We start from the raw sequence: 24211 nt of genomic DNA on the forward strand, positions 1-24211 counted from the left end.
CCATGGTGTACAGATTGTTAAATAGTTTTAATATCACCCCCAACTGGGTGCAAAAATGGAAACATATAACTGCTTTCTGTTACACCAAGAAAGGCTCATAAAGGTAGGAAATGAAACGTGTCATCAAAACAAGATCTAGCTCCTTTGGGTGTTGAATTCTAGTCCAGGTTTTGCAGAAGGCTGATTTTCTCAAAGATCTTACAGGAACCTAGCCATGTTTCTCATTTCTCTGTTCCCATCCAGGAGACATATTAGCTCTCGGAGAACACGCAATGACAGAGCCACCCAGATCGAGGTAAGAAGGCGAAATCAGTGTGGGGTGACCCAGTGGAAGGCAGTGGTGGACACGGGTGATGGCTTTGGGAAGAGGTTCTAATTAATTCACTTTTTCTGTAGGTATTAAAGCAGGCTTTCCCCAAGCTTCACAGACAGCAGCCTCGTGTCTCGCTCTACCTACTTGCACAATAAGCAGGAAGTTCATTGTTCAAACAGTAAATAGATGTTAGCAGCACTTTATGGGATCAGCTCAAGGTGATTTAGATTTGTTCTTGGAATACATTCATCATTTTAGAACATGTGCACGTGGCTCTGCTCTCTGGACAGATAGAATTACTCATGTGTATGTGCCAACCAGATTATAACATCCGATGTGATAAATCTATTTGGAAGGATATTCCCCAGAATTTATTCTAGGGAAATAATATTCTAGGCAAACTTCTTCCTTGGAATTTCTGACTCAAGTTTATCCTGGTGTTTCCCAGAGCAAACGTTTCCAGTTTTTACTTGGGGTGCTCTAGGGCAGTGGTTTACAAACGTATTTCAGTTATAAGATCACAGGGGAGCCACCGGGAAACCATTAGAGGACTAAACACTTACATATATACCATTCAACTTTATCAGACTTTAATATTTTGTGTTGTTGCCTTGGTTATCTTTTATTTTCATTTTTAAAAATTATTTTATTTTGCCCCAAGCCTGTGTTTTTCCATGAGTGTTTATTTCTAAGGGAATATAATATTAGAAATGTTGTTGAAACTCCTTCTATAGGCTTATCCCAAATCTTATTCCTCTCCCTTGATCCCTTCCTTCCCAGAAATAATAACTACACTGCAAGATTTTTATTATTAATATATATTAATGTGTACACTTTCCCCCAAGAAGAAAAAAATAATATGCAAATATGTATATATACTCATACCAATCTGAAATTTTCTGTTCTAGCTCAATATCTGTCAAATTTTAGAGATTTATTCATGTCAGTGCATTTAGCTCCAGCTCAAGCACTTTAAGTCACTCATAAGAAAGTCTGAGAAGGGTCTAAGCATAAACATTCCTGTGTACAAATTTACATGTGCATTTTCTGCTTTTTCCTTTTTTCCTGGATTTTTCAGTTTTCTTATTTTTTTTTTATTAAATCATACCTGTGTACATTAATGCCATCACGGGGCACCATACACTGGTTTTATAGACCGTTTGACACATTTTGATCACACTGGTTAACATAGCCTTCCTGGCATTTTCTTAGTTATTGTGTTAAGACATTTATATATTCCACATTTACTAAGTTTCACATGTATTCTTGTAAGATGTACCATAGGTGTAATCCCACCAATCACCCTCCCTCTGCCCATCCTCCCTACTCCCTCCCCTCCCGCTCCCCCTTCCCCATATTCTTAGGTTATCACTGGCTTATAAGATCAGTTATATATATATATATATATATTTATGGCTTTCAGATGAAAGCCATAAATTAGTTTCATAGTAGGGCTGAGTACATTGGATAATTTTTCTTCCATTCTTGAGATTCATGTAAACATGAAAGAGGTAAAGTCTCCATCTTTCTTTAAGACTGCATAATATTCCATATTCTGAGAGTTTTATAGTAGAATCCCTGGTGTTTTTCAGATATACAATCATATCATCTATGAAGAGTGAAAGTTTGATCTCTTATGACCCTATATGGATACCCTTAATCGCCTTTTCTTCCCTAATTGCAATGGCTAAAACTTCCATTACAATGTTAAAGAGCAGTGGAGACAATGGGCAGCCTTATCTGGTTCCTAATCTGAGTGGAAATGATTTCAATTTAACTCCGTTCAATACGATATTGGCTGTGGGTTTGCTGTAGATGGCCTCTATCAGTTTAAGAAATGTCCCTTCTATACCAATTTTCTTAAGTGTTCTGATCATGAAGGGATGCCAGATACTATCAAAAGCTTTTTCTGCATCAATTGAGAGAATCATATGTTCTTTGGTTTTTAATTTGTTTATGTGCTGAATTATACTTATAGATTTACAGATATTGAACCAGCCTTGAGAACCTGGGGTAAAACCGACTTGGTCATGATGTATAATTTGTTTGATGTGTTGCTGGATTCTGCTTGTTAGGATCATGTTGAATATTTTTGCATCTATATTCATTAGTGATATTGGTCTATAATTTTCTTTTCTTGTTGTTTTCCTGGTTTGGGGATCAGGGTGATGTTTGCTTTATAGAACGTGGTGGGTAGTCTTCCTTCTTTTTCTACATTTTGGAACAGGTTGAGTAATATAGGTACTAGTTCCTCTTTAAAGGTTTGGTAGAATTCTAATGTGAAGCCATCTGTTCCTGGGCTTTTCTTTTTAGAGAGATTTTGTATGGTTGATGCTATTTCAGACTTGATATTGCCCTGTTCAACATTTCCATTTGATTCTGGCTAAGTCTTGGAAGGTGACGTGCTTCCAAGTATTGGTCAATTTCCTTCAGATTTTCATATTTCTGAGAATAAAGTTTCTTGTAATATTCATTAAGAATTTTTTGAATTTCTGAGGAGTCTGTTGTTATTTCATCTTTGTTGTTTCTGATTGATGAAATTAGAGATTTTACTATTTTTTTCCTGGTTAGGTTGGCCCAAAGGTTTATCTATTTTATTGACCTTTTCAGAAAAACAACTTTTTAATTTATTGATCTGTTGTATTATTCTTTTGTTTTCAATTTCACTTAATTCTGCTCTAATTTTGGTTATTTCTTTTTTTCTACTGGGTTTGGGGTTGGAATGTTCTTCCTTTTCCACTTGCTTGAGATGTCCCATTCAGTTGTTAACTTCCTCTCTTTCTGTCTCTTGAGGAAGGCTTGCAGTGCTATAAATTTCCCTCTTAGAACTGCCTTTGCGGTGTCCCAGAGGTTCTGATAATTCGTGTCTTCATTGTTGTTTTGTTCTAAAATTTGGCAATTTCCTTCTTAATCTCATCTATGACCCAGCTATCATTCAGCATAAGTATATTTAACTTCCATGTTTTTGCATGACGATGCAGATTCCTGTTGTTACTGAGTTCAAGTTTTATTCCATGGTGGTCCGAGAATATGCAAGGAATAATTTCTATTCCTTTAAACATACTGAGGTTAGACTTGTGACCTGAGATGTGATCAATTTTGGAGTACGTTCCATGGGCTGATGAGAAGTATGTGTATTCAGTTTTGTTGGGATGAAATGTTCTGTAGATGTCTGCTAAATCCAAATGTTGGATGTTTAGGTTTAAATCTAAAATTTCTTTGCTCAGCTTCTTATTGGAGGATCTATCCTACACTGCCAAAGGAGTGTTGAAATCTCCGACTATTATGGAGCTGAAGGAAATCAAGTTGCTCATGTCTGTTAGAGTTTCTCTTATAAATTGAGGCACATTCTAGTTGGTTGCCTAAATATTAGTAATTGAAATCTCATCATATTGAGTATTACGCTTAACAAATATGAAGTGACCATTCTTATCCTTCCTTACTTTTGTTGGTTTAAAGCCTATTGTGTCTGCAAATAGAATTGCAACACCTGCTTTTTTCTGATTACCACTTGCCTAAAATATGGACGACCATCCTTTCACCCTGAGTCTATATTTATCTTTTAAGGTAAGATGTGACTCTTGTATGCAGCAAATATATGGCCTGAGTTTTTGTATCCAGTCAGCCAACCTGTGCCTCTTTAGAGGACAGTTTAAGCCATTCACGTTAATCAAAAATATTGATAAGTCTGGTAAAATTTTGGGAATCGAGTTTTTCAAAAGTCCAGTGGACATTTTTAATCCTTTCATCACTGTGGAAGTTGGAGTTTGATCACAAGTTTCTGAGTGAGTTGACTTTTGTGGTAGAGGATTGGGATGGTCATTATGGAGGATAGGTCTGAGAATATCCTCAAGTGCTGGTTTGGTTATGGCAAATTTGTTCAACATATGAATGTCATTAAAGTATTTAATTTCTCTATCATAAATGAAACTCAGTTTAGTTGGATACAGGATTCGGGGTTGAAAGTTATTTTGCTTTAGGAGATTAAAAGTCGATGACCACCCTCTTCTGGCTTGAAAAGTTTCAGCAGAGAGATCTGCAGTCATTCTAATATTCTTCCCTTTGTAGGTAATGGCTTTCTTACATCTGGCTGCTTTGAGAATTTTCTCCTTCATATTAACTTTAGTGAAGTTAATTATGATATGCCTGGGGGATGTCTTATTCAGGTTGAGTCATGCTGGGGTTCTGAAACTGTCTGCTACCTGAATTTCAGAATCTCTTGGCATGTCTTGAAAATTCTATTTCATAATTTCATGGAGAAGGGCCTCTGTGCCTTGTGAAGCCACTTCATTACTTTCAGGGATTCCAATGAGGTGGATATTAGCCTTCTTCAAATTATCCCAGAGCTCTTGTGAGAATGATCCATTTTAGTTCACCATTTCTCTTCCTCTTTGAGAGTTCGGGAGCATTCAAAAACTTTGTCTTCAATCTTAGAAATCCTTTCTTCTGCTTTCTCCACTCTGTTACTGAGGGATTCTGATTTCTCCACTCTGTTACTGAGGGATTCTCCTGTATTTTTCAGATCTTTAAGGGCTACAGATTCTTGCTTCAGTGCGTCAAAATCTTTGGTGGTTTTGTCTTTAAATTCATTAAATTCTTGAGACAACTTTAGAATTTCTCCTCGAATTTCTAATTCTTACTTTTGAATTGCTACTCGAATTTCTAATTCCAAATTTTCCTCCATTCTATTAATCTTGTTGCAAGCCAAATTCTGAATTCGATTTCTGACATCTTGGCCAACTTTTTATGAATGGGATCTTCAGTTACATCTGCCATATCTTTCCTTGGGGGGTGGGGGTGGTTGATCTATTCTGCTTATTCGTGTTACCAGTGATTTTCAACTGATTCTGCTCCATGATTATTTTACACCGTTTGATTTGTCCCATGGAGCTTTGTTGAGGACCTGTACAGTGCTACAGCCTGAGAGACTGGGGCCTGTTTGGTGTGGTGGGGCTAAGTGGCTCTGTCTTGTTTTCAGCTGGTCTTTGTCCGACCCTAATGAAACAGTTACTCTGGTTTGAAGTCTCAGCTGTGGAGAAATACCAGCAATCAAGTCACCCCGCTCCCCACAGGTAACAATTGGAAAAGGAAAATCAAACCTTCCTGCAACCACACACCCAGGGCACCACTTGGATAGTCCTCGGGTGATGGGTTCAGTTCAAAAGGTCCAAATCAATTGTCTCAGTCAGCACCTGTCTCAGGTGGGAGAGTTTAAAAGGTCTCTGGCAATTAGATTGCAGGGGTCTGCTGACAACTCAAATATGACCTGCTCCAGTGCTCTGTGAAGTCAGGAGGACCCACCCAGAAAATAGATTAGTCTGGGAAGGTTGATGCCTCCTTCCCCACCTTGCACCTCTGTCGCACCCAGTCACTGATAACCCTGCAGGGCAGTGACCCAGTTGCCTCCAATGAGCAGATACTCCAGGGGTTTCCACCTGCCTGAATTATAAGCAAATATATGTCTGCTCAGCCAGACCGCTGCTCTCTGCCTCTATCCAATGGGGGAGGTGAGGCCTGACAACCTTGAGTGCTTGACGGAGGCTGGGGGGTGTTCACTCAGTTCCAGCTCCGCCCCTGGTTGATGTTACTGACAGAACAGAACTTTGCAGGAATTTATTTCTGTTCCTGCAAAATTCCCCTGCAGAAGAGAAGCTGTTTTGAGTTCCCAGAACCTGCGCCTCAGGCCCTGTCTTTGCTCCTGCAGGTTTGTATTCGCAGCATGGTTAGCTGTCAGTTCTAGCCTCCTGCCTTCCTTTGTCTATAGGCTGACAATCCCCTGAGGGCTGGGTGCATCTTAGGCTCAGAAAAGCGGTCCTCTTGGTCAGCTGTGCCCTGGGAATCTCCCGGCTCTGCGCATGCATTTTATAGTCCCCACGGTCCACCTAGGCCGATATTGCCTCAAGCAATCCCTTTGCTCACGAGGCCTGCATTTCCATCCCAGATCTGTTCCACGGTGGTTGCCACCTGAGAAGATGCCCGGCCTCCAGTTGCCCAGAGAGACAGAAGGTGTGTCTTCGGAATATCTGGGGGTGAGCCCTATTGTTGCCAAAAACAGCTGCTGCTCTGCACCTCGGGGCACCACCGCTCCGGCGTGGTTCCCTCTTAGCCAACCATCCTCTCCTCACTCCCATGCTTTAGAATAAGCACTGACCAGCTGCAGTCCAGGCCCTGTCCATGCCTCTCAAGAAATCACTCAAGAATCTGGACTCCTGTGGGACAGGCCTCCAGACCTCAGAGTGAGAGTGGAGGGGAGTGCTGGGAACTCAGAATTGCAGGTAGAGAATATATACAGTTTTATACAGTTTTATGCCTGGCAGGAGAACACCATGGCACCCTAGTAGGAGAGGTAGGTCCAGTTTTTAGAGGGTCTCTCCCATGGAGTGTAGTGGGAGGACCTTTGAACTCTGCTCATTTGTTTGTGGGGCACTCCGAGCCGTTCTCATGGGGGAGGGGACGCCTGTCCACTTGGTGATGGATTTTGTACCTTTTGTTTGTATCCTTGGTGGTCACAGCTCGCCTCAGCAGGGTTGATGTGCGTTCTTTAATCTTCTGTCTTGGTGCAGCTCTAATCCACCAGGTTACTTGCTAAATTTCTGTCCTTTAACTCTCCTTCTGGATGGGAGCCTCTGTGGATAGCTGGCTTTAGTCAGCCATCTTGTCCTGCATTTTCCTCTTAATGCTTGTCTGCTGCCTCCAATTTTTCACAAAATGTTGCAATCAACATTATTGTGCATGTATCCCATTCAAAAACTTCTCTATGGCAAAGGCTTTTAAACCTACCTGACTGCCGCCCCCATCAGAAATGTATTTTACATTGAGACCCAGAGCAGCGCACACCACACACACACACGCACAAACATACACAAAGTGAAGCAAAAGTTTCACAATCAATACTCTTATACACTTTCAGAAACACTCATAATTTGTTATAATTCTCCTTATCAGATTGACATAATTCATTTCTTTTTCTAGTTTGCCAAGAGTTTTTAATCATGGATGGGTGTTGAATTTTGTCAAATTCTTTTTCTGCATATTTCAGATGATCAAAGTGTTTCTTAAAAATTCTGTCAGTAAGGTAAACTACAATAATTAACATTTGATGTTGAACCAACCTGTATTCCTGGGATAAGCCTTACATGATTTTGGCCATAGGATATTGTGATGAGGTGCCAAACTGCAAATTCTTGAGAGCACTGCCCTCCATAATACTGCCCTTACTTCAGCTACCAGCTGCAAGTTTAGGGATCCTCAGGGCCATTCTCACTTCATACCAGCTGGCTACAAATGTGGGGGTCTTAAAAGACTCCCTTGAGTCTGATAATTTAGTAAAATAACTCACAAAACTGAGGAAAACATTACATTTACAATAAAATTTTATATTAGCAAAGTATGCAATTTAGAACCAACCAAAAGAAGATACTCATAAGAAAGTCCGAGAGGGCTCTAAGCATAAAATTTCCATTGTTCTTGAGGACAAATTACTCTCTGGGCATCAAAATGTGATAGTACTCAAGGAATATTGCTAACCATGGAGGCTTACACAAGCTTCAGTGTCCAGAGTCTTTATTAAAGCTTCATTGTGTAAGCATGATTGATTGAGTTATAGGCTATATGGTTGAATTCAATCTCTAGTTTCACTTGCTTCCCTGGAGAGTTGATATCATTTAACTCAAAGTTCCAATCCTCTAATCCAGTGTTTTTCACCCTTTTTTAATCTCATAGCAGACTTGAACCTATAATTAAACTTCCACGGCACACTTAAATTATATTGAACAAAAAAAAAAGTAAAAAAGAGAAAAAAAAAAGAATATACTTACCATGCTTTGAACTTCTTTCAAAACTAATTTAATTAATGATCTTTACAATTTTTTAAGGCACAACTAAGATTCTTTCCACACTGCTCTAATCACATGGCTGATCTTTCTGGTGTGTCCAATCCCTATTCTGAGTCATCTCATTAGCAAAACGAGAAGTCCCATGAGTTACCTCATTAGCATAAAACTATCAGGTGGGATCTGAGGGGGTCCTCCACAAATAACAAAAACATCCTTCTTATTTAGAAAATTCCACAGGCTTAAAGATTATCTCCCAGTAACTGGGGACAAAGACAAGCCAAATTCTTCATCATATATAAATGTTACATTTTCTAACATTGCTGGATTTGATTTGGTAATTTGTTGTTAATGATTCTTGTGTCTTTGCTCATGAGAAATATTAATCTGTAGTGTGATAGGTTTTTTCAGGTAACTTTTATCAAAGTTTTTAAGTTCTCTGATGTTCTCAGTTTGCTAGGAGTTTTAATATAAATGCCTAGTTGACTTTTGTCAAATGCTTTTTCTGCATCGATCAAGGGTGTAGTTCTTTTCCTTTCCTTTGTTAATATGATGAATTCTGTTAAAAACTTTTCTGTTGCTCAACTCGTCACTCTTAAAAAATATTTTAATATAATTAAGAAGTTTCTCCCCTGGCTTGGCGCCTGTAGCTCAGTGAGTAGGGCACCGGCCACATACACCAAAGCTGATTGGTTTGAGCCTGGCCCAGGCCTGCTAAACAACGATGACAACTGCAACCAAAAAATAGCCAGGTGTTGTGGTGGGCACCTGTAGTCCCAGCTATTTAGGAGGCTGAGGCAAGAGAGTTGCTTAAGTTTGAGGTTGCTGTGAGCTGTGATGCCACAGCACTCTACTGAGGGTGACATAGTAAGACTCTGTCTCAAAAAACAAAAAAAAAAGTTTCCCCCATTTAAAAAATCCATTTTAATATCACATATAACATACTAATACTTCTTTTATAAAAGTTAAAGTACACTTGCACGTTTACAAATGTATAGCACATTTCTGAAAAAATGTATAAGAAATTTGTTATAATGGTTGTCTTAAGGAAAGCAAACCAGGTAGTTGAGGGATATAGGAGGTAGGACGTGCTAGTAACTCATTTGTCCTATTTGCGTATTGTTCCAAAAATATTTAAATACTTTTGAAAATATAAAGTTAAATTAAAACATTGCAAAAACTGTTCCTTTTTGGCCTCCCCTGAAGTTACAATGCTTATGAATTTGGTGTGCTTCCTCCGAGTGATATTCTTTGCATTAATAAACATGTAATATTTTAAGTTTAAATTAGGAGAAAGTATGAGTGTATTCTTCCAGTGCTTACCCACCCTGCTTTTCTATAAATATATGTATATCCATATGTGTGTGTATGTGTGTGTTATGTAGATGAAATCATACAAGCACAATTCTCCTTTTCTTCTTTCCTACTATTTGTTTAGGAGCTATATCCATATTGCTACATAATATATCTAGCTCTTCCTTTTAAGAGCTTCACGGTATTATATAAAATGAAAACTCAAGTATTCCTTTATTTACCCTAGAATGTCTGTAGGGTAAATATAGCATAGTGAAATTATTGGTTCTTAGTGCATACACATTTGTTGTTGTTTTAACAAATAACTACCAAAATGTTTCTCAAAGTGACCATACCGGTTTCTTTAATGCACCAGTCAAGCATTTCCTTAAGAGTCTACACATTCGCTGCTGACTTGCTGTGACCTTGATTGAGCAAAGCATGTCTTCTCTCTGGGCCCCTGGTGACTTCATCTCTATGTAGGAGGAAGGAATTGGGTGGACTCTGATTGTAGGAGATGGTATAATGATAGGTTGTGCAGGCTCAGAGTGGGTGGGAAATGACTGCCCTGAAGAAGACAGTGAGAGCAGGAGAATGCAGGTGGTAGCTAAGCTGAAGGCAGGCAATTTAGAAGCATTTGGTCCTCCTCTCCTCCCTCCATTAGCACAGTGACAGTTTATCTGACGCCCTCACCCAAAGCCCCTTCTGGAGGGCCTGGATACCCTTTTCTGGCAGAACTCACCTATTCGGGTCTCCCAAGGGTAGACAGAGGTCCAGGTCATTTCCTTTCAATTCCCAACAAATTAAAAAGATGAAGAAAGTGCAAGCAGGGTTAACAAAATTGTATGGTAATTTTGCCACTGAACAAATAAATACTCTTAACAAATACAGAGCAGTGATCTATAGATACTATATAAATGCACTGGTCAAAGATAATTATAGGATTAATAGACAATATTAATTCATAATGTATTACAGTGTGGTCCAAGAACTGAACACACATTTATAACTATACAAAACATGTATTTTTCAACCCTGCCAGGGTGATACTGTGACTGAATATAAAAATGCCTTTGGAGAAATCTAAATTTGAGGAACTTTTTGAACATGAGACAGGTCTAACAGCCACCCCCACCTTCTCCACCCTACCTAGGCTCAACCACTCAGGCTGACAGTGAAGAAAGTTGTCCTATGTAACGTTTCTACATCTGATGCTTGTGTTGATTTGAGCAAATCTGTAAGCATTTTATGGTTCCCCAACATATGCATTTGGGTTTATTTTAGTGAAATAAAAGAAAAAATATTTTTCCTTTGGAGCTGGAAAAAATGAGAGAAATGACAGATTCAAGGTAGATTCTAACATGGAAGAGGTGAATTCTGGGAGAGACACAAGGTAGATTCTGGGACATGGCAAGGGGTTGGTTCTCTTTCACCTCCCGCCCCCTTCCTCTCACCCTAGCACGGTTCTTTGTTTTATTGATCAACTCAAATGCACTTCTGAGGTGGAAGGGGACATGGAAGAAATGGGTGCTGGGACAGGGAGGAGACTGACTCTTCACAGTAGAGGCATGTTCTTAGGTCAGGGACCAAGAGAATTCTGGGACAGAAATGAGGTGGCTTCTGGGGCCATGATAGAGATGAATTCTAGGACATAGAAGAGGTGGGTCTGGGAAGGGAAAGATTGTGGCAAGCCATCCCAGTCAGCGTCCCCTGGACCCCGCCCATGCATAGTGCCCCTGGTGCCCCTAACACATCCCATCTGTCTCCCCCAGGCCTGAGCTCCAGGGTACTTCTCCTGACCGGCCTCCTTAGGGGCCTCCTTCTCCTCCTCATCAGGTCTCGCTCATCCTGCCTGTGCTTTCCCGTCCTGCCACTCTGCCCAGTGGGGTGGCTGGGGGCAGTCAGACCCGCGATGACTTGAGCATTACTTGTCTCCTGGCTGGAGCGGGGCTCCCCGAGGGCAGCGGCCATGCTTACCGCGGCAGGCTCAGCACAGCGCACACGACTAGGCACAGGGGTGGGCCGATCATGATTTGTATTGAGCGAAGGAGTTTTCCTAGAGACTAAGGATCCTGTTTGATTTTGCGATTTCATTCCAAGTGTCTCAGGGGCCTCAGAAATGTCTATTCAGTCAATGAATAAAGGAAGGAAGGGCGCTCGCGCGAGAGGCAGTGAGGGGAGGAAAGTGAAAGAAAAGGAGAAGGAAGACCCGCGGAAGGGAGAGACTCAGAGAGCAGGGAGAGGGACAGCGAGACAAAGGGAGGGAAAGCAGAGAGAGAGAGCAAATCAAACAACTCCTCCCCGATTCAATGAACTGCTGAACGGACTGGACAGGCGGCGCGTCTTGGGCCACCAGGGCCAGAACCCTCCGGTGGGGGGCGGGCAGAGCGCGCCGGCCGGAGCCTTCTACTTCGGAGAGCTTGCAGGATGGGGGCGGGGTAGGGGCGTCCCCGGCCCCGCCCCCTCGGCGCCCGCGCCCCGCCCCCCGGAGGCCCGGCCGCGCGTGGCATTGTGGGAGTTGTGGTCCTCCTGGCCCCGCGGAGCACAGCTCGGCGTCGGCACCGGCGGGGCCACCGGCTTAGCTCGGGCTCGGGTTCCAACAGCGTGGGCCGGGAAACGGCCGGGCGGTAGCTACGGGACGTGAGCAGGGGGCGTCCGCGCCCTCGGGCGGCGGCGTCGCCTGGGTCCTAGCAGCCGCCCCCGCCGCCCGCGCGCCAGGGCGCAGGTAAGCGGCGTCTACGGGGGCTGCCGGGGCGGGAGGGCGGAGCGGCCGGGCCGACCCCAGGAGGGGGCATTGAAGGCGGGAGCCGGGAGGCTGCAGGCCGGCGGTCCTCCCCGCCCGGCGCCGCGGGCTCCGCCGAGGATGCTCCGGGACGCCGGCACCCGCCTGCGCCCCGCATCCCGGCCCTGCTGAGGGGCCCTGCAGCTGAGCATTCGCTACGTGCTGAGCCCTGCCGCTTTGGCCGTGTTCGCAACCCGGGCCAGGCATCACCATCTTCCTTGCAACCCCCCATTTTTTCTTCCCCCATCCCCGCCGCTCTGTCACGGTCCCCTCCCCCATTTTCCTCCTCCCCTGTGACCCCTTTCCTCGCCTCCTCTTCCCCAACCCCAGCCTTCAGCATCACCCACTTCCCATATTTTCCGTGGTGACCCTCCTCTCTTGTCCGGTGAGCTATAACACGCCATAACCTCCCTCCTTGATCTTTAGCTCATTGCCACTTTTCCTGGCAGAACTCACCTTTCCATCGTCCCATCTCCCTCCTCTCACCTCCTGGTGGTCACCATCTGTGTTAACCCACCTTCTGCCCCCCCCCCTTTTCCCACTCTCCACGGATGCGCGCTGTAAAAGCTGTCTGAGAGCGTGAGCGTGAGGACAGTAGGTCCCCAGGTGCGCTTCAGGGAAGGGCTGGCCCCAAGGCAGGCTTTCTGGCTTCTGAGTGGAGCGGGTGACTTGCATCACACACCTTACCTAGTGCTGTGCTGCTCCCTGGGGGAGTCCTGGGGTGACCTGCCTTCATCCTGAGAATGACCAGAAGCTTTTTAGCACTGGGCATCCTCTAGGACTGGTAATCTGAATTAGGTAAACTGAGTTAGGCCTGAGAGTGTCTCCCACTTCACCTCATTGTGTCACAAGTTACATTTGATTGGACTTATTTACCAACTAGCCATGAATTTGGACCCTGTTCCCAAAGCCAATTGACCTTTAAGATCTGGGATTGCATATTATTAAAGTGCAGAGCTGCAATGAGATGTCCCCATTCCTGATGAGGACAGGAATGACACAGATAAAAATGAACAGATGCATGAAGGAAGCTGGAAGTTACTGTGGTCACTGAGATAAGGGGGAAGCAAATCCATTCTGTCTTCTTGGAGGGATGGGGAACCATCACTGGGTGCCTGTGAGGGTCATGTTTGAAGCAGCACTGAATACATTTGTCCTACAAATTTGAGGATTTCTTTTATTGTCAAAATTCATCTGTGAGCTTGTAAATTCACTTCTGGGTGCAGGGCCCTGCCGGCATGTTTTGATTAAAAGTGACATATATGAAAAGTCCTAACTTCAGCTCTTAGTGCTATTATAATCTTTTGAGGAGGATCAGAAGTTGGGACTCGGAGATCAAGATCTTCTGCCGTTTGCTTATAGCTCAGCCTTATGGAGAGCTCATGACTGGCCTTGCCATGGATTGAGGCCTCCATGAGGAGGGGGTAAGCCACAGGGGGTGTCCAATGGAGAGGTTTCCTTCTCATCTGCCCTGTTGCCTTGGTTTGCATTTTGGTTGACTTAAACTTTAGTGATTAGCCTGGCTGATGGGAACTAACGCTTAACAGGTGCTTGGTAAATTATCACCATCTCACTCTTAGAATGTTTAAGATAAACCTGTCCTCTTGAAAGACTGAATTTAAAAGTTCCAATTAGCAGTTTAGTTCAGTGATAAAGGAAATCCTTTTAGTAAAAGTGTTTGTGATCACACAGATGATAGTTTCACACTGAATTTCAGGCACTCTGGGGCTCTGGGAGACTGCTCGCAAACAAACCACCTTTCACCCAGATTTTCTTCCCTTTTCCTAAAGGGGAAACAGCTTCCAGTTTATGATATAACTAAGAACCAGGGGCTTTGAGGAGTCACCCCTCAGACAGTGGGTCCCAGCCTTTCCTCCTCCTCAGATTCTTCTCCTGAGTCTGTGAAAAAATTGAAAACATGTGAGAAAAAAAATTTAGCTTCTAACCTCCCCGCTCTTGTATTTTTCCTAGAAGCATAAAAAAATTCCATGAATATTCAGCATGTGTGTTTTTGACTTACTAAACATTATAGTCAAGTGATGCTTTATTCGACCGAAACTGGGAAGAAGCAAGTAGGCAGTTAATGAGCACCTAAAGTTTCCCTTTGGTTTTTCACTTAGCAAATCTGGGGAGGAGAAAAATCACCAAAGATATGAGGCAGCTGAGTGTCTAGGATTTACCCTGAGCTGTTGGGATCCAAGTCTTGAGACGCCTTCTGCCATGCCCTGGCTTTGGTTTGCTGGCTAATCAGTATGGATGCCACACCTCCAAGCAGTCACGCATGTATTAGTGCACACAGTGACCTAATCATCAGGGCTTCATATCTGTCATCATACATCTTCATCTAGTGAGATGAACATGAGCACCTCTTAATGGATAAAGAAACTGAGACTTGGGAGAAATGATCTGCCCAGTTTGGGATTAATACTCAGGTCACCCATCTCTAGTTTGGGCTCTTTTCTGCTATGCTGCAAGAATTTTCAGGAAAAATTTAGTCCCCAGGAAAAGGGGAATGTCTAGCTTTCCCAGTTTTTTTTTTTTTTTTTTTTTAGTTGTGTGTTGTTTTTTTTTTTTTTCAGTTGAGGTTGGACTACAAAACGAGTGTTCTGAATTGTGCTCCTTGAGGTGAAGGACTCTATTAGACCTGTGGGACAGAGACCTGGCTGTTCTCATCAGATTAGAAAAAGCAGTATGGACAAAGGTTTCAGAGAACCCTGGGAAACACAGTCAAGATTTTATAGGATTGGGTAGCACAACAGTTGAGCTCTGGTCCTTCTTTTAGGTCATTAGGATAAAAGGTGCTAGACACTGGCCCTAACCATCGCCAGGTAAGTGGCAAAGCACTTCTGGTTGTTTTGGGGAGGGCATCAGTTGTGGGGCACTGAGTCAGACTCCTGGAAGGACTTTTCTGTCCACTCATGGGTGAGGCCAATAGTTTCCAACAGGTAGACAAACAATTCTATGTCTGCCACAGATGTGCCCTCAGAGTGCCCACTTCCATCTTGGTGTGAGTGTTTCCCCTGTGAGAGGGTCAAGAGAGATTAAGTGAGAAGGATGAAATGCTTCAGAAGAGAAAGTAAAATGGAGAACATGCCCTTTTGAAGTTCTTTTGTCATTTTTAAGATGCTTTTCAATCTAGAATTCTTGTTAAGAAAAGATACAAAGATTAAGGTAGTGTAAACATTAATTAAATGTGAAATAGTACAGCAAAATGGAGAAACACAGGCTTTGAAGTCAGGTGGGGTTTGTGCCCTTGCTCTGGCTGTGTGACTTTAGTGAATTATATGATTCCTTTGAGCCTCAGTTTTCTCATCTATAAAATGGGAATAATAACACTTCCTATAGATGGCACTGCTGGGATCATCCAACAGTGCTTGATGCAGGAAAATGGCAGTGGCAGTAGACTGGAGAGAGGACACAAAATGACAGTGTGTTCCTTACCAGTGAGGACCTTACAAAATGATCTGAGGCTTTACATTTCAGTGGAGGACTTTCCAGGTGTAAAATTTATGCTGCTTTGTTTTTTCATCACAGGTTTGGACTTCCCTAAAACTCAAAGGGACCAAGGCCGCTTGCTAATGCGACAAAAACCAGCTCCTTAATCCCCACCACAGTGACTTTTGCTGGGAGTGGAGTGGTGGGCCCAGCCAGCCTCCTCTCTCACCAATGCCGCCCTTGGCAGGATCTGAGGACTGGTGGCATCCATGCCTCCCCCTGCTCCAGCCACTCCTTCCCCCCGGCACTAACCGTCGTGGTGTGGGTGCCCTCGAGAACCCCAAGAACTGATTGACCTTGCTTCACACTCCTAGTAACAACTCCCCCAAGATGTCACTCGAGTGGCTGGTGGCCTGGAGCTGGTCACTGGATGGCCTGAGGGACTGCATCGCCACCGGCATCCAGTCAGTGCGGGACTGCGACACCACCGCCGTCGTCACTGTGGCCTGCCTGCTGGTCCTGTTTGTGTGGTACTGTTATCACGTGGGCAGGGAGCAGCCCCGGCCCTATGTCTCCGTCAACTCCCTCATGCAGGCCGCCGATGCCAACGGGCTGCAGAACGGCTACGTGTACTGCCAGTCCCCTGAGTGTGTGCGCTGCACCCACAATGAGGGCCTCAATCAGAAACTCTACCACAACCTGCAGGAGTATGCCAAGCGCTACTCCTGGTCTGGCATGGGCCGCATCCACAAGGGGATCCGAGAACAGGGCCGCTACCTCAACAGCCGGCCCTCTATCCAGAAGCCTGAGGTCTTCTTCCTTCCTGACCTCCCCACCACACCTTATTTCTCCCGGGATGCACAAAAACATGACGTGGAGCTGCTGGAACGGAACTTCCAGACCATCCTGTGTGAGTTTGAGACCCTCTATAAAGCTTTCTCAAACTGCAGCCTCCCCCAGGGCTGGAAAATGAACAGCACCCCCAGCGGGGAGTGGTTCACCTATTACCTGGTCAATCAGGGAGTGTGCGTTCCCAGGAACTGCAGGAAGTGCCCACGGACGTACCGCTTGCTCGGAAGTCTTCGGACCTGTATTGGGAATAATGTTTTTGGGAATGCGTGCATCTCCGTGCTGAGCCCTGGGACTGTGATAACGGAGCACTATGGACCCACCAACATCCGCATCCGATGCCATTTAGGTATGTTGCAGGGACCAGGGTCTTCGGGCATGTGCGAGTCCAAGTACATTCTCTCTGACTTGTAAGAATCAAAACATCCCAGAAGCTCAAGTAGCCAGAATTGTGCCTTTTCACATTCTTCACTGTACTTTTATCAGAAATTGATGAATTGCATGTAAACTATTGAGACAGCAGAGATTGAGTCAAGGAGAATCTTATGATCAGTGTAAACCTAATTTCTAACAGAAGCTCTGTCCAGAAGGACTTTCTGCAGTGATGGAAATGTTCTCCATCTTCACTGTCCAACTTGGTAGCCACTAGCCACATGTGACCATTAAGTGCTTGATATGTGGCTCCTGCAACTGAAGGACTCAATTTAAATTTCAGTAGCCGCATATGGCTAGTAGCTACTGTTTTGGACAGAGTAGCTCTCAAAGACTGTTAAAATGTATTACTGAGGTTCCTAATGACATCCAGGAGACTTAAAGATACTGAGTGCCTCTGGGATGATCAGGGATGAAAGGATACTTGGTGTTAAGTTTCTTTTATTCTAAGGTAATTGGTAAAATGTGTATTGTACGTATGGTAGTGGTTTTGCAAATAAGAGTCCAGAGTTAGACTGCTGTTGCATCCTGTGCCAGCTACCTGTGTTATTTTGGGCAAATCATTTCACCTCTCTGAGCCTCAGTTTCTTCGTTTGGAAAGTGAAGGTCAAAAGATCACCCTCTACTGAGTTATTCTGAAAATCTAATCTGATCATGTGTATTGCAAAGTATTTATTCCCATAGGGGGGGACATAGCTTGAGGATATGTAAGCTTAAGTCTACTTGGTAAATTGAAATATTTGTTCCCCAGAGTGCCTTATTTCTGGAGAGTGGTGCGGAAAGGTTAGTTACTTGGATGGTGGCTTCCCTGGTTAGCATCCCAGGCTAGTATGCTGAGATAGCCTTAGCAATGTCCAGCTTTCAGAAGTTTATGTCACTGCCTCATCTGCAGAGGGTGGAGAAGGAAGGGCAGAAAGAGGCGCCAGGTGTAAAGGCTGGAGCAGGGATTTCATAACCACGTTCTGCGGAGGAGCCTGAGCTGGGAGCCCCGAGTCCCCCACCCGCTCTTCACCCACAGCAGTTCTGCTTCTCCTGCTCTCTGGGGATTCTGAGTTTGGACAGAGAACTTCACTGCTTAAAAAAGAAGAAATGATTAGAGAAGCTGACATGATAGGTATTTTAAAAGTGACAGTAGGACAGGGCAGAGGCTCTGGGGGATGTGACTTGAGACTTCGGGCAGGTGACCAAGTCTCTCTGTGCTTCAGTTCATCATATGTAAAACTGGGGAGATAGTGCTTACGCTACAAGATTAGTGTGATGATTAAATAAGTAGCATCTTAACTGGCCACTGGGCACAGTGGCTGGCATCTGACAGCATTTGATAAATGGTAGCCAGCTCTTAGGATCAAATACCGTGATCACTGGATGGTGTGAAAAATGATCCCTAAGACATGGTCTCTACCCTCGGGCAACAGTGGAAAATGGGTGGGCTTTGGAAACAAACAGCTGGACTCAGGTGCTGGCTTTGCCCTATTTACTGAATGCCCTTGAGCAGGCTCCTCAAACTTTTGAGGCCTCTATTTTCTCCTCTCTAAAATGGAGGTAATGCCAGCCTGAGCAAAGTGAGACCTCGTCTCTAATAAAAACAGAAAAACCAGCTGGGCATTGTGGTAGGAGCCTATAGTCCCAGCTTCTCGGGAGGCTGAGTTTGGGGTTGCTATACCCACAGCGACTGAGAGAGACGCTGTCTCAAAAAATAAAAAACAAATAAATAAAATGAAGGTAATGATGCCTACCTCTAAGGCTGCTTTGAGGAGTAGAATTATTACATGTAAAGTACTTTGCAGGTAGAGGGGTGGTCAGTTAATTCACATGGTGAATGATAATCCAAGTAATGTCTGATCGATCAGTAAAACCTCCCAGCAAGGCACCAAGTTGCACTCTGAGATCAGAAGCAAGGGCTGCAGATAGGGTGCTCTGGGAGATAAGTCTGACCTTCCATGATCGATGGGTGCCACCAGGATAGAGCAGAGGAGAGGAGGCTTCCCCTGGGGGGTTGGGGGAGCCATGTCTAAACTCACTGGGGAGACTAGCAGTGCAGGCTGAGGGTGGACAGGTCGGGTCAGACCAAACCACAGAAAGGGAGAGCCTTGATCCAGGCTGGCAGGTAAACCCACACTGTGGGCAATGGGAAGCAATGCTTTTCTTTTTAAAGGTTTTCCTTAATATGTTTTTTTAAAGCTTCAGAATGACAGGGAAGGGCATTTGAGGTTCAATATAGTAGAATTCCAGGCAGGTGTGCTGAGTAGAAAGGGCTGAGGGTAAGAAAAGCTAGGGTTTACTTCATGTGGGTTAGTCTGTTGTACAGCTGTACAATCTCCATACCCACATGTGTGTGTGTAAAACATGCCCACACAGGCCCTCACTGGGGCCTGCCATGCCCCTCTTGTCCCCGCTAGGTACTTGCCAGAAAGAACAGGCTCTCTGTGTTCTTGGAAAATGTCCCACTGCTGTGTGGCTTGTTCTCTACAGGCATGGCAAGCACCCTGGTTGGCTTTTTCTCAGCGTTTCCCTCTACGCTATCATGCCCACATTAACATGTCATGTGACCTTGCATGTTGACAAAGGGAGTTCAGAGAAGAGGTCAGAAGCAGATAAATACCTGGTGGCCACACCTTGGCCATTTACCTGGCTGAAGGTAGAGGCACCTGCGGTTCTGAACTGTGTGCTCTTTAGGCTTCTGTGACTTTGGCTGTGAAAACACACACATGCACATACATACAGCTGCGCTCTTGAAATGCCAACACTTTCTCCTCTTCCTCTGCCTCCTGTCTGAGCTGTGGCTGACGGAACTGTCCCTGCAGACCTCTGAAACCCAGCCACTGCTCTTCATTTACACAGCCCATTTGTTGGGGACATGCTTGCTGAGTCCTGTTGTGAGCTACCTCTGGAAGTGGCATCACCCAGTCCTGATTTCACGTGGAACCACAGGGCAACCCCAAGCCCACCGGTTCTCCCCAGTATTGTGCGTGGGGGTAGCTATTCAGATGCAGTGGGGGTAGCTATTCAGATGCATTGCCACAAACTTTCAGAAAACAAACTCACCAGGCAGATGTTCCCAGGAGGCAGATACCACATGAAAATGCCTGAGTGTGTGCAGCAAATTCTAGGCAAATAAGCACAATTGGACTCTTGTTTTTCGTTTATGCGTATGTTGTCAGATTCCCTGGCAGCCTCGCTGGGTGGTGCTGGTGGAGCAGCTCATATTCACCTTGCCCATCCTGAGTGCCGGTCACCAGCCTCCTGAAGTGGGGGACCCCGTGGACAGAGCTCTTACTGCTTCCTTCAGGGCTTGCTGGGGGCAGAGCAGCAAGCCCAGAGCCATAGAGGAGCCTGCGACATGTGGAGGACTGTCCAAGGCCATGTGCAAGTCCTGTTTCTATCCCCAAGAGCCACTCGAATGCCCTGTTTGGGGAAATACTGATCATTTCTGCCAGCTAGCTGGTTTGTGGAAAGTAGGCAGGATGGTGATTTGTTGGAAGGCTGGAGCAGAAAGAGGAGGGGAAGCGAGGGGCAGGCAGCAGGGGGTCAAGCCAGCAAGCCAGGCCATTTTTCCTTTGTATCATGGCACTTGGCAATGAATCATTTGTTCAGAGAAAGGGGAATTTCTTTCTGAAACCCCTGGGGTGGCTGTCCCCGCAGAGATTACCCATTCCTAAAGGCCTTCTCCACTTGAACCACACACAAAAGGCAAACATGGCCTGTGCAGCCCTCCCCCCGGCCAGTGAGTGCAGACTGAGCGCTTGTAACCTCCAGCTGTTATGAACCACAGCGGAGAAATCACAGCTCCAGTCAGGATGCACAGTCTCCACTTATTTAATGAAATGTGCTACTGAGAATTGAAACATACCAACTACAAGGCAATCAGCCATCACTTTAATACCATTGCTGATAGTGTAGTAACTAGCATTTCAGTTTTACAAGAGTCTGTTCTTTGGAGCCAGCCAGACTCAGCTCAGGAAGAACTGTGTAGTAACTTTTTAGCAGATCACTTAACTTCTCAGTTGCTCCATGTGCAAAATGGGTGAAGTGAGGGAAAGTGTTCATTTAGCACAAACCTGTACACAATTAAGACTTCAGTTATTGGTTATAAGAATAAAGGTTGTATAGCAGCCCTGGAAGGTTAAATAGCTAGTGTCCCCTTTTGATAGATGAGAAGGGTGTGGCTCAGAGAGGTTGGGTGCCTTGCCCAAAGTCACATAGCATATCCAGGGAAAGAGCCAGTTGTCTGTCCCCACATCCCCCTGTCCTTCCCTCTCCTCTTTTATCTGAATTATTGCTTTGTACATGCTTCCTAGAGCCATTATTTCTGGTTCAAGGAATGCATTAAGATACTCTGGCTGCTAGAGAGAAAGCCATTTCATTTTGTCATAAAGGACATTAAATCGGAGGGAGAATGCCAACTTGCCCAGGGTCACTGTTGTCACAGTGAGACTACCACTGTCCCAACCCCTCTTCCAGGGCTCTACTTCCTCCTGGATTGTCCTTCCTGAGATCTGTTGGGCTGACCCCATCCCTTCTGAAATCATTAAACAACCATGGTGGTACCTTCAGTGTGGACATCGAGGTAGTGCCAGGGGCTAAGCGTTTCTGCAGACCTTTGGGTTGGAAATGGGGACGTGAAAGGCTTACAAAGGAGTGGTCCAATTGGACCCTCTACTGGGTTATAGCACCGTAGCCTGGGCTCAACACTGGCATTCAAGTGTTTGGCTTACTATCTTTAATCAGAACTGAAATAGGCCCTGGAAAATAGTTACTAGGCAAGGCAGGCTTCCAAAGGCAGCCGCCCTTGATTTCTGGGGGGCCCATGGTTTGAGTTCAGGAGACTCAAAAGTGCATAGTTCAAGCCTCAGTCTGTGGCTTTAGTCAAAGGAGTCCATGACCCAGAATAGACAAAGCCCATGAAGGAATAAGTTTTTGCCAAGAGCACAGTGAGTCCAAGATCAGGGTGCCAGCACATTCAGTGTCTGGTGAGGACCTGCTTCTGGTGCATAGATGGCATCTTCCCGCTATGTCCTGACATGGCAGGAGATGAAAAAGGGCCCTTGCTCTTCTTTCTTTTTCTTTTTTTTTTTTTGTAGAGACAGAGTCTCACTTTATGACCCTTGGTAGAGTGCCGTGGCCTCACACAGCTCACAGCAACCTCCAACTCCTGGGCTTAAGCGATTCCCTTGCCTCAGCCTCCTGAGTAGCTGGGACTGCAGGCAGCCGCCACAACGCCCGGCTGTTTTTTGGTTTGCAGTTCAGCCAGGCCGGGTTTGAACCCGCCACCCTCGGTATATAGGGCCGGCGCCCTACCGACTGAGCCACAGGCTCCAGGGCACCTGCTCCCATTCATCACCACTCCACTTTCAAGACCTGATCACGCTGAAGGCCCCCCCGCAATACCATCATCTTGGGGTTTAGGTTTCAATGTGTGAATTTTGCAGCAACACAAACATTCAGACCATAGCTTGGGCTCCAGAGGGGTCAAGCAGAAGGTCAGGTGCATTAGAGATAAAAGGGTCTCTCCAAAGCAGACCACCCCCACCTCCTGGCCAGCCTTGAGTCCTGTCAGCCTTCACTCTCTTTTCTCTGATTTTACCTCGAGGTCTGAAAACACCAAATGGTTGTGAGCTGGTAGTAGGGGGAGAGCCCCAGTGTTGGGCAGAAGGTCGCTGCCTCCTCTTTGACGACTCTTTCCTGCACACTGCGTTCCATGAAGGTGAGTGGCTGCTTCCCCACTTCCTTTTTTTTTTTTTTTCCAATTAATAAACTTTATTTTTTAGAGTAGTTTTAGGTTTTAGGAAAAATTTAGCTAAAAGTACTAAGCAGGCCCCTTCACATCACTACACTGCATACGTACACACACATTTTCCCCTCATTGTTTACAGTTGATAAGCTAGTATTGACATGATTGCTAATGTCTGTAGTTTACATTCACGTTCATCCTTGGCGTTAAACACTCTGTGGGTTTTGACAAATGTGCGATGGCTTGTACCTACCATGACAATGTCATACAGAATCGTTCTATTGTCCTGAAAACTCCTCCGTGCCCTGCCTAGTAACTCTTCCATCTCCCCATGTCCTTTTATCTACCCTGCTCAGAACATCATGAAACCATATTATATTCTGGACCAAAAAGAAGGGTCTCCTGATCTGGGCCGAGGGACAGGATGGACCCCTGCCCCACAGCTGTCCATGGAAGGTCTGGTTCTGCCTGGGTCCTGGCTCTGGGGCAGTTTGAATGTCTCCTCTCGCCCCCTCCTTCCCTCTAGGTTCAGCAGAGGACGGCCCACGGGTGGTTTTCATGGTGGATTTGTGGCATCCAAATGTCGCAGCAGCAGAACGGCAGGCCCTTGACTTCATCTTTGCTCCAGGACGATGAGAGTGTTTCCCATGTCAAAGTCGGCAAGAGGGGCCGAGGTGAGCTGGGCAGACTGTGCTACCATCCAGCCTCCACCCGTGTTAGGATTCCACACTCAGAAACCTGCCTCAATGGAAAGCTCTTACTTGGGATTTTTATATCCTGTTGGGTCCCTCTTTCCTTTGGTTATTGTAAATGGAAACTTCTCAGCTTCTATTTCCTTAGGGTTTTATTTTTTGTTGTTGTTCTCCCTCCAACCAATTGCTTCTGAGATTCCTTTCTGGCCTAACAGTGCATTCCTTTGACTGTGGGGTCGGAGACTCAGTGCCCCGTCAGCTTGTGTTACTTTGCTACTTGTTTTTCTTTAGTGCTCTGAAATAGAGTAACCAAATGGCTATTTGTCTGAATGTAATAATGTAGAACTTCTTGTGGTCATCTTAAAAGAAAAAAAAAACCTAAAAACTGAAAACCAGAAAACTGGAGAACTTGGCCTCTGATGTTGGCAGACAGGGGACCCTTCAGCCACTTCAGGGCAGGGGGAGAGTCTGCAGCCTCCACACTGACCGGCTTCAGTAACCAGGTGGAGAGACTGCCAGACACGGTCAGGGTGGTCCACAGCATCTGGGCCCAGGGAGACTGTCACCATCGCTCACCTCACCCCAACCCCTGTCAGGTTCCTGATGGCAACAGCATTTGGCCAGTGGACTAGAGACTGTCCTTAAACTCAGCTTTTCTACAAAGCTGAAGCTGGGGTCCCCAAGAACCAAGCTGTAGCTTACACAGATCAGCCACGAAATGTGTAATCCACTTACCTCACTGCCTACAGAAGCCCTACTGCCAAACTAGGCCTGGAAAATTCCCAGTTTTAGTTGTTTTGAGTCTGTGGTGATGAACGGTAAGACCACCAGGTTGGCTGGTTAAGAGCTGCA

At 45.1% G+C, this 24211-nt stretch overlaps 1 protein-coding gene across 2 annotated transcripts; it reads left to right on the forward strand.

Annotated features, from left to right (window-relative positions):
- Positions 1–259: 259 nt before the first annotated feature.
- On the forward strand, positions 260–23707 carry ASPHD2 (aspartate beta-hydroxylase domain containing 2). 2 transcript variants are annotated; one of them, XM_053589793.1, is made up of 4 exons: positions 260–295; positions 15755–16853; positions 22527–22640; positions 23194–23707. In XM_053589793.1, the coding sequence occupies exons 2-4, from the start codon at positions 16046–16048 to the stop codon at positions 23301–23303; spliced, it is 1032 nt and encodes a 343-aa protein (XP_053445768.1). In that variant the 5' UTR covers positions 260–295; positions 15755–16045; the 3' UTR covers positions 23304–23707. The 2 variants fall into 2 exon arrangements, with proteins under 2 accessions (XP_053445768.1, XP_053445767.1); XM_053589792.1 differs by lacking the exon at positions 260–295 and adding an exon at positions 11802–12163.
- The last annotated feature ends 504 nt before the right edge of the window (positions 23708–24211 follow it).

Source organism: Nycticebus coucang, chromosome 4 (assembly GCF_027406575.1).
Source record: "Nycticebus coucang isolate mNycCou1 chromosome 4, mNycCou1.pri, whole genome shotgun sequence".
In the NCBI taxonomy this organism is placed as follows: domain Eukaryota; kingdom Metazoa; phylum Chordata; class Mammalia; order Primates; family Lorisidae; genus Nycticebus; species Nycticebus coucang.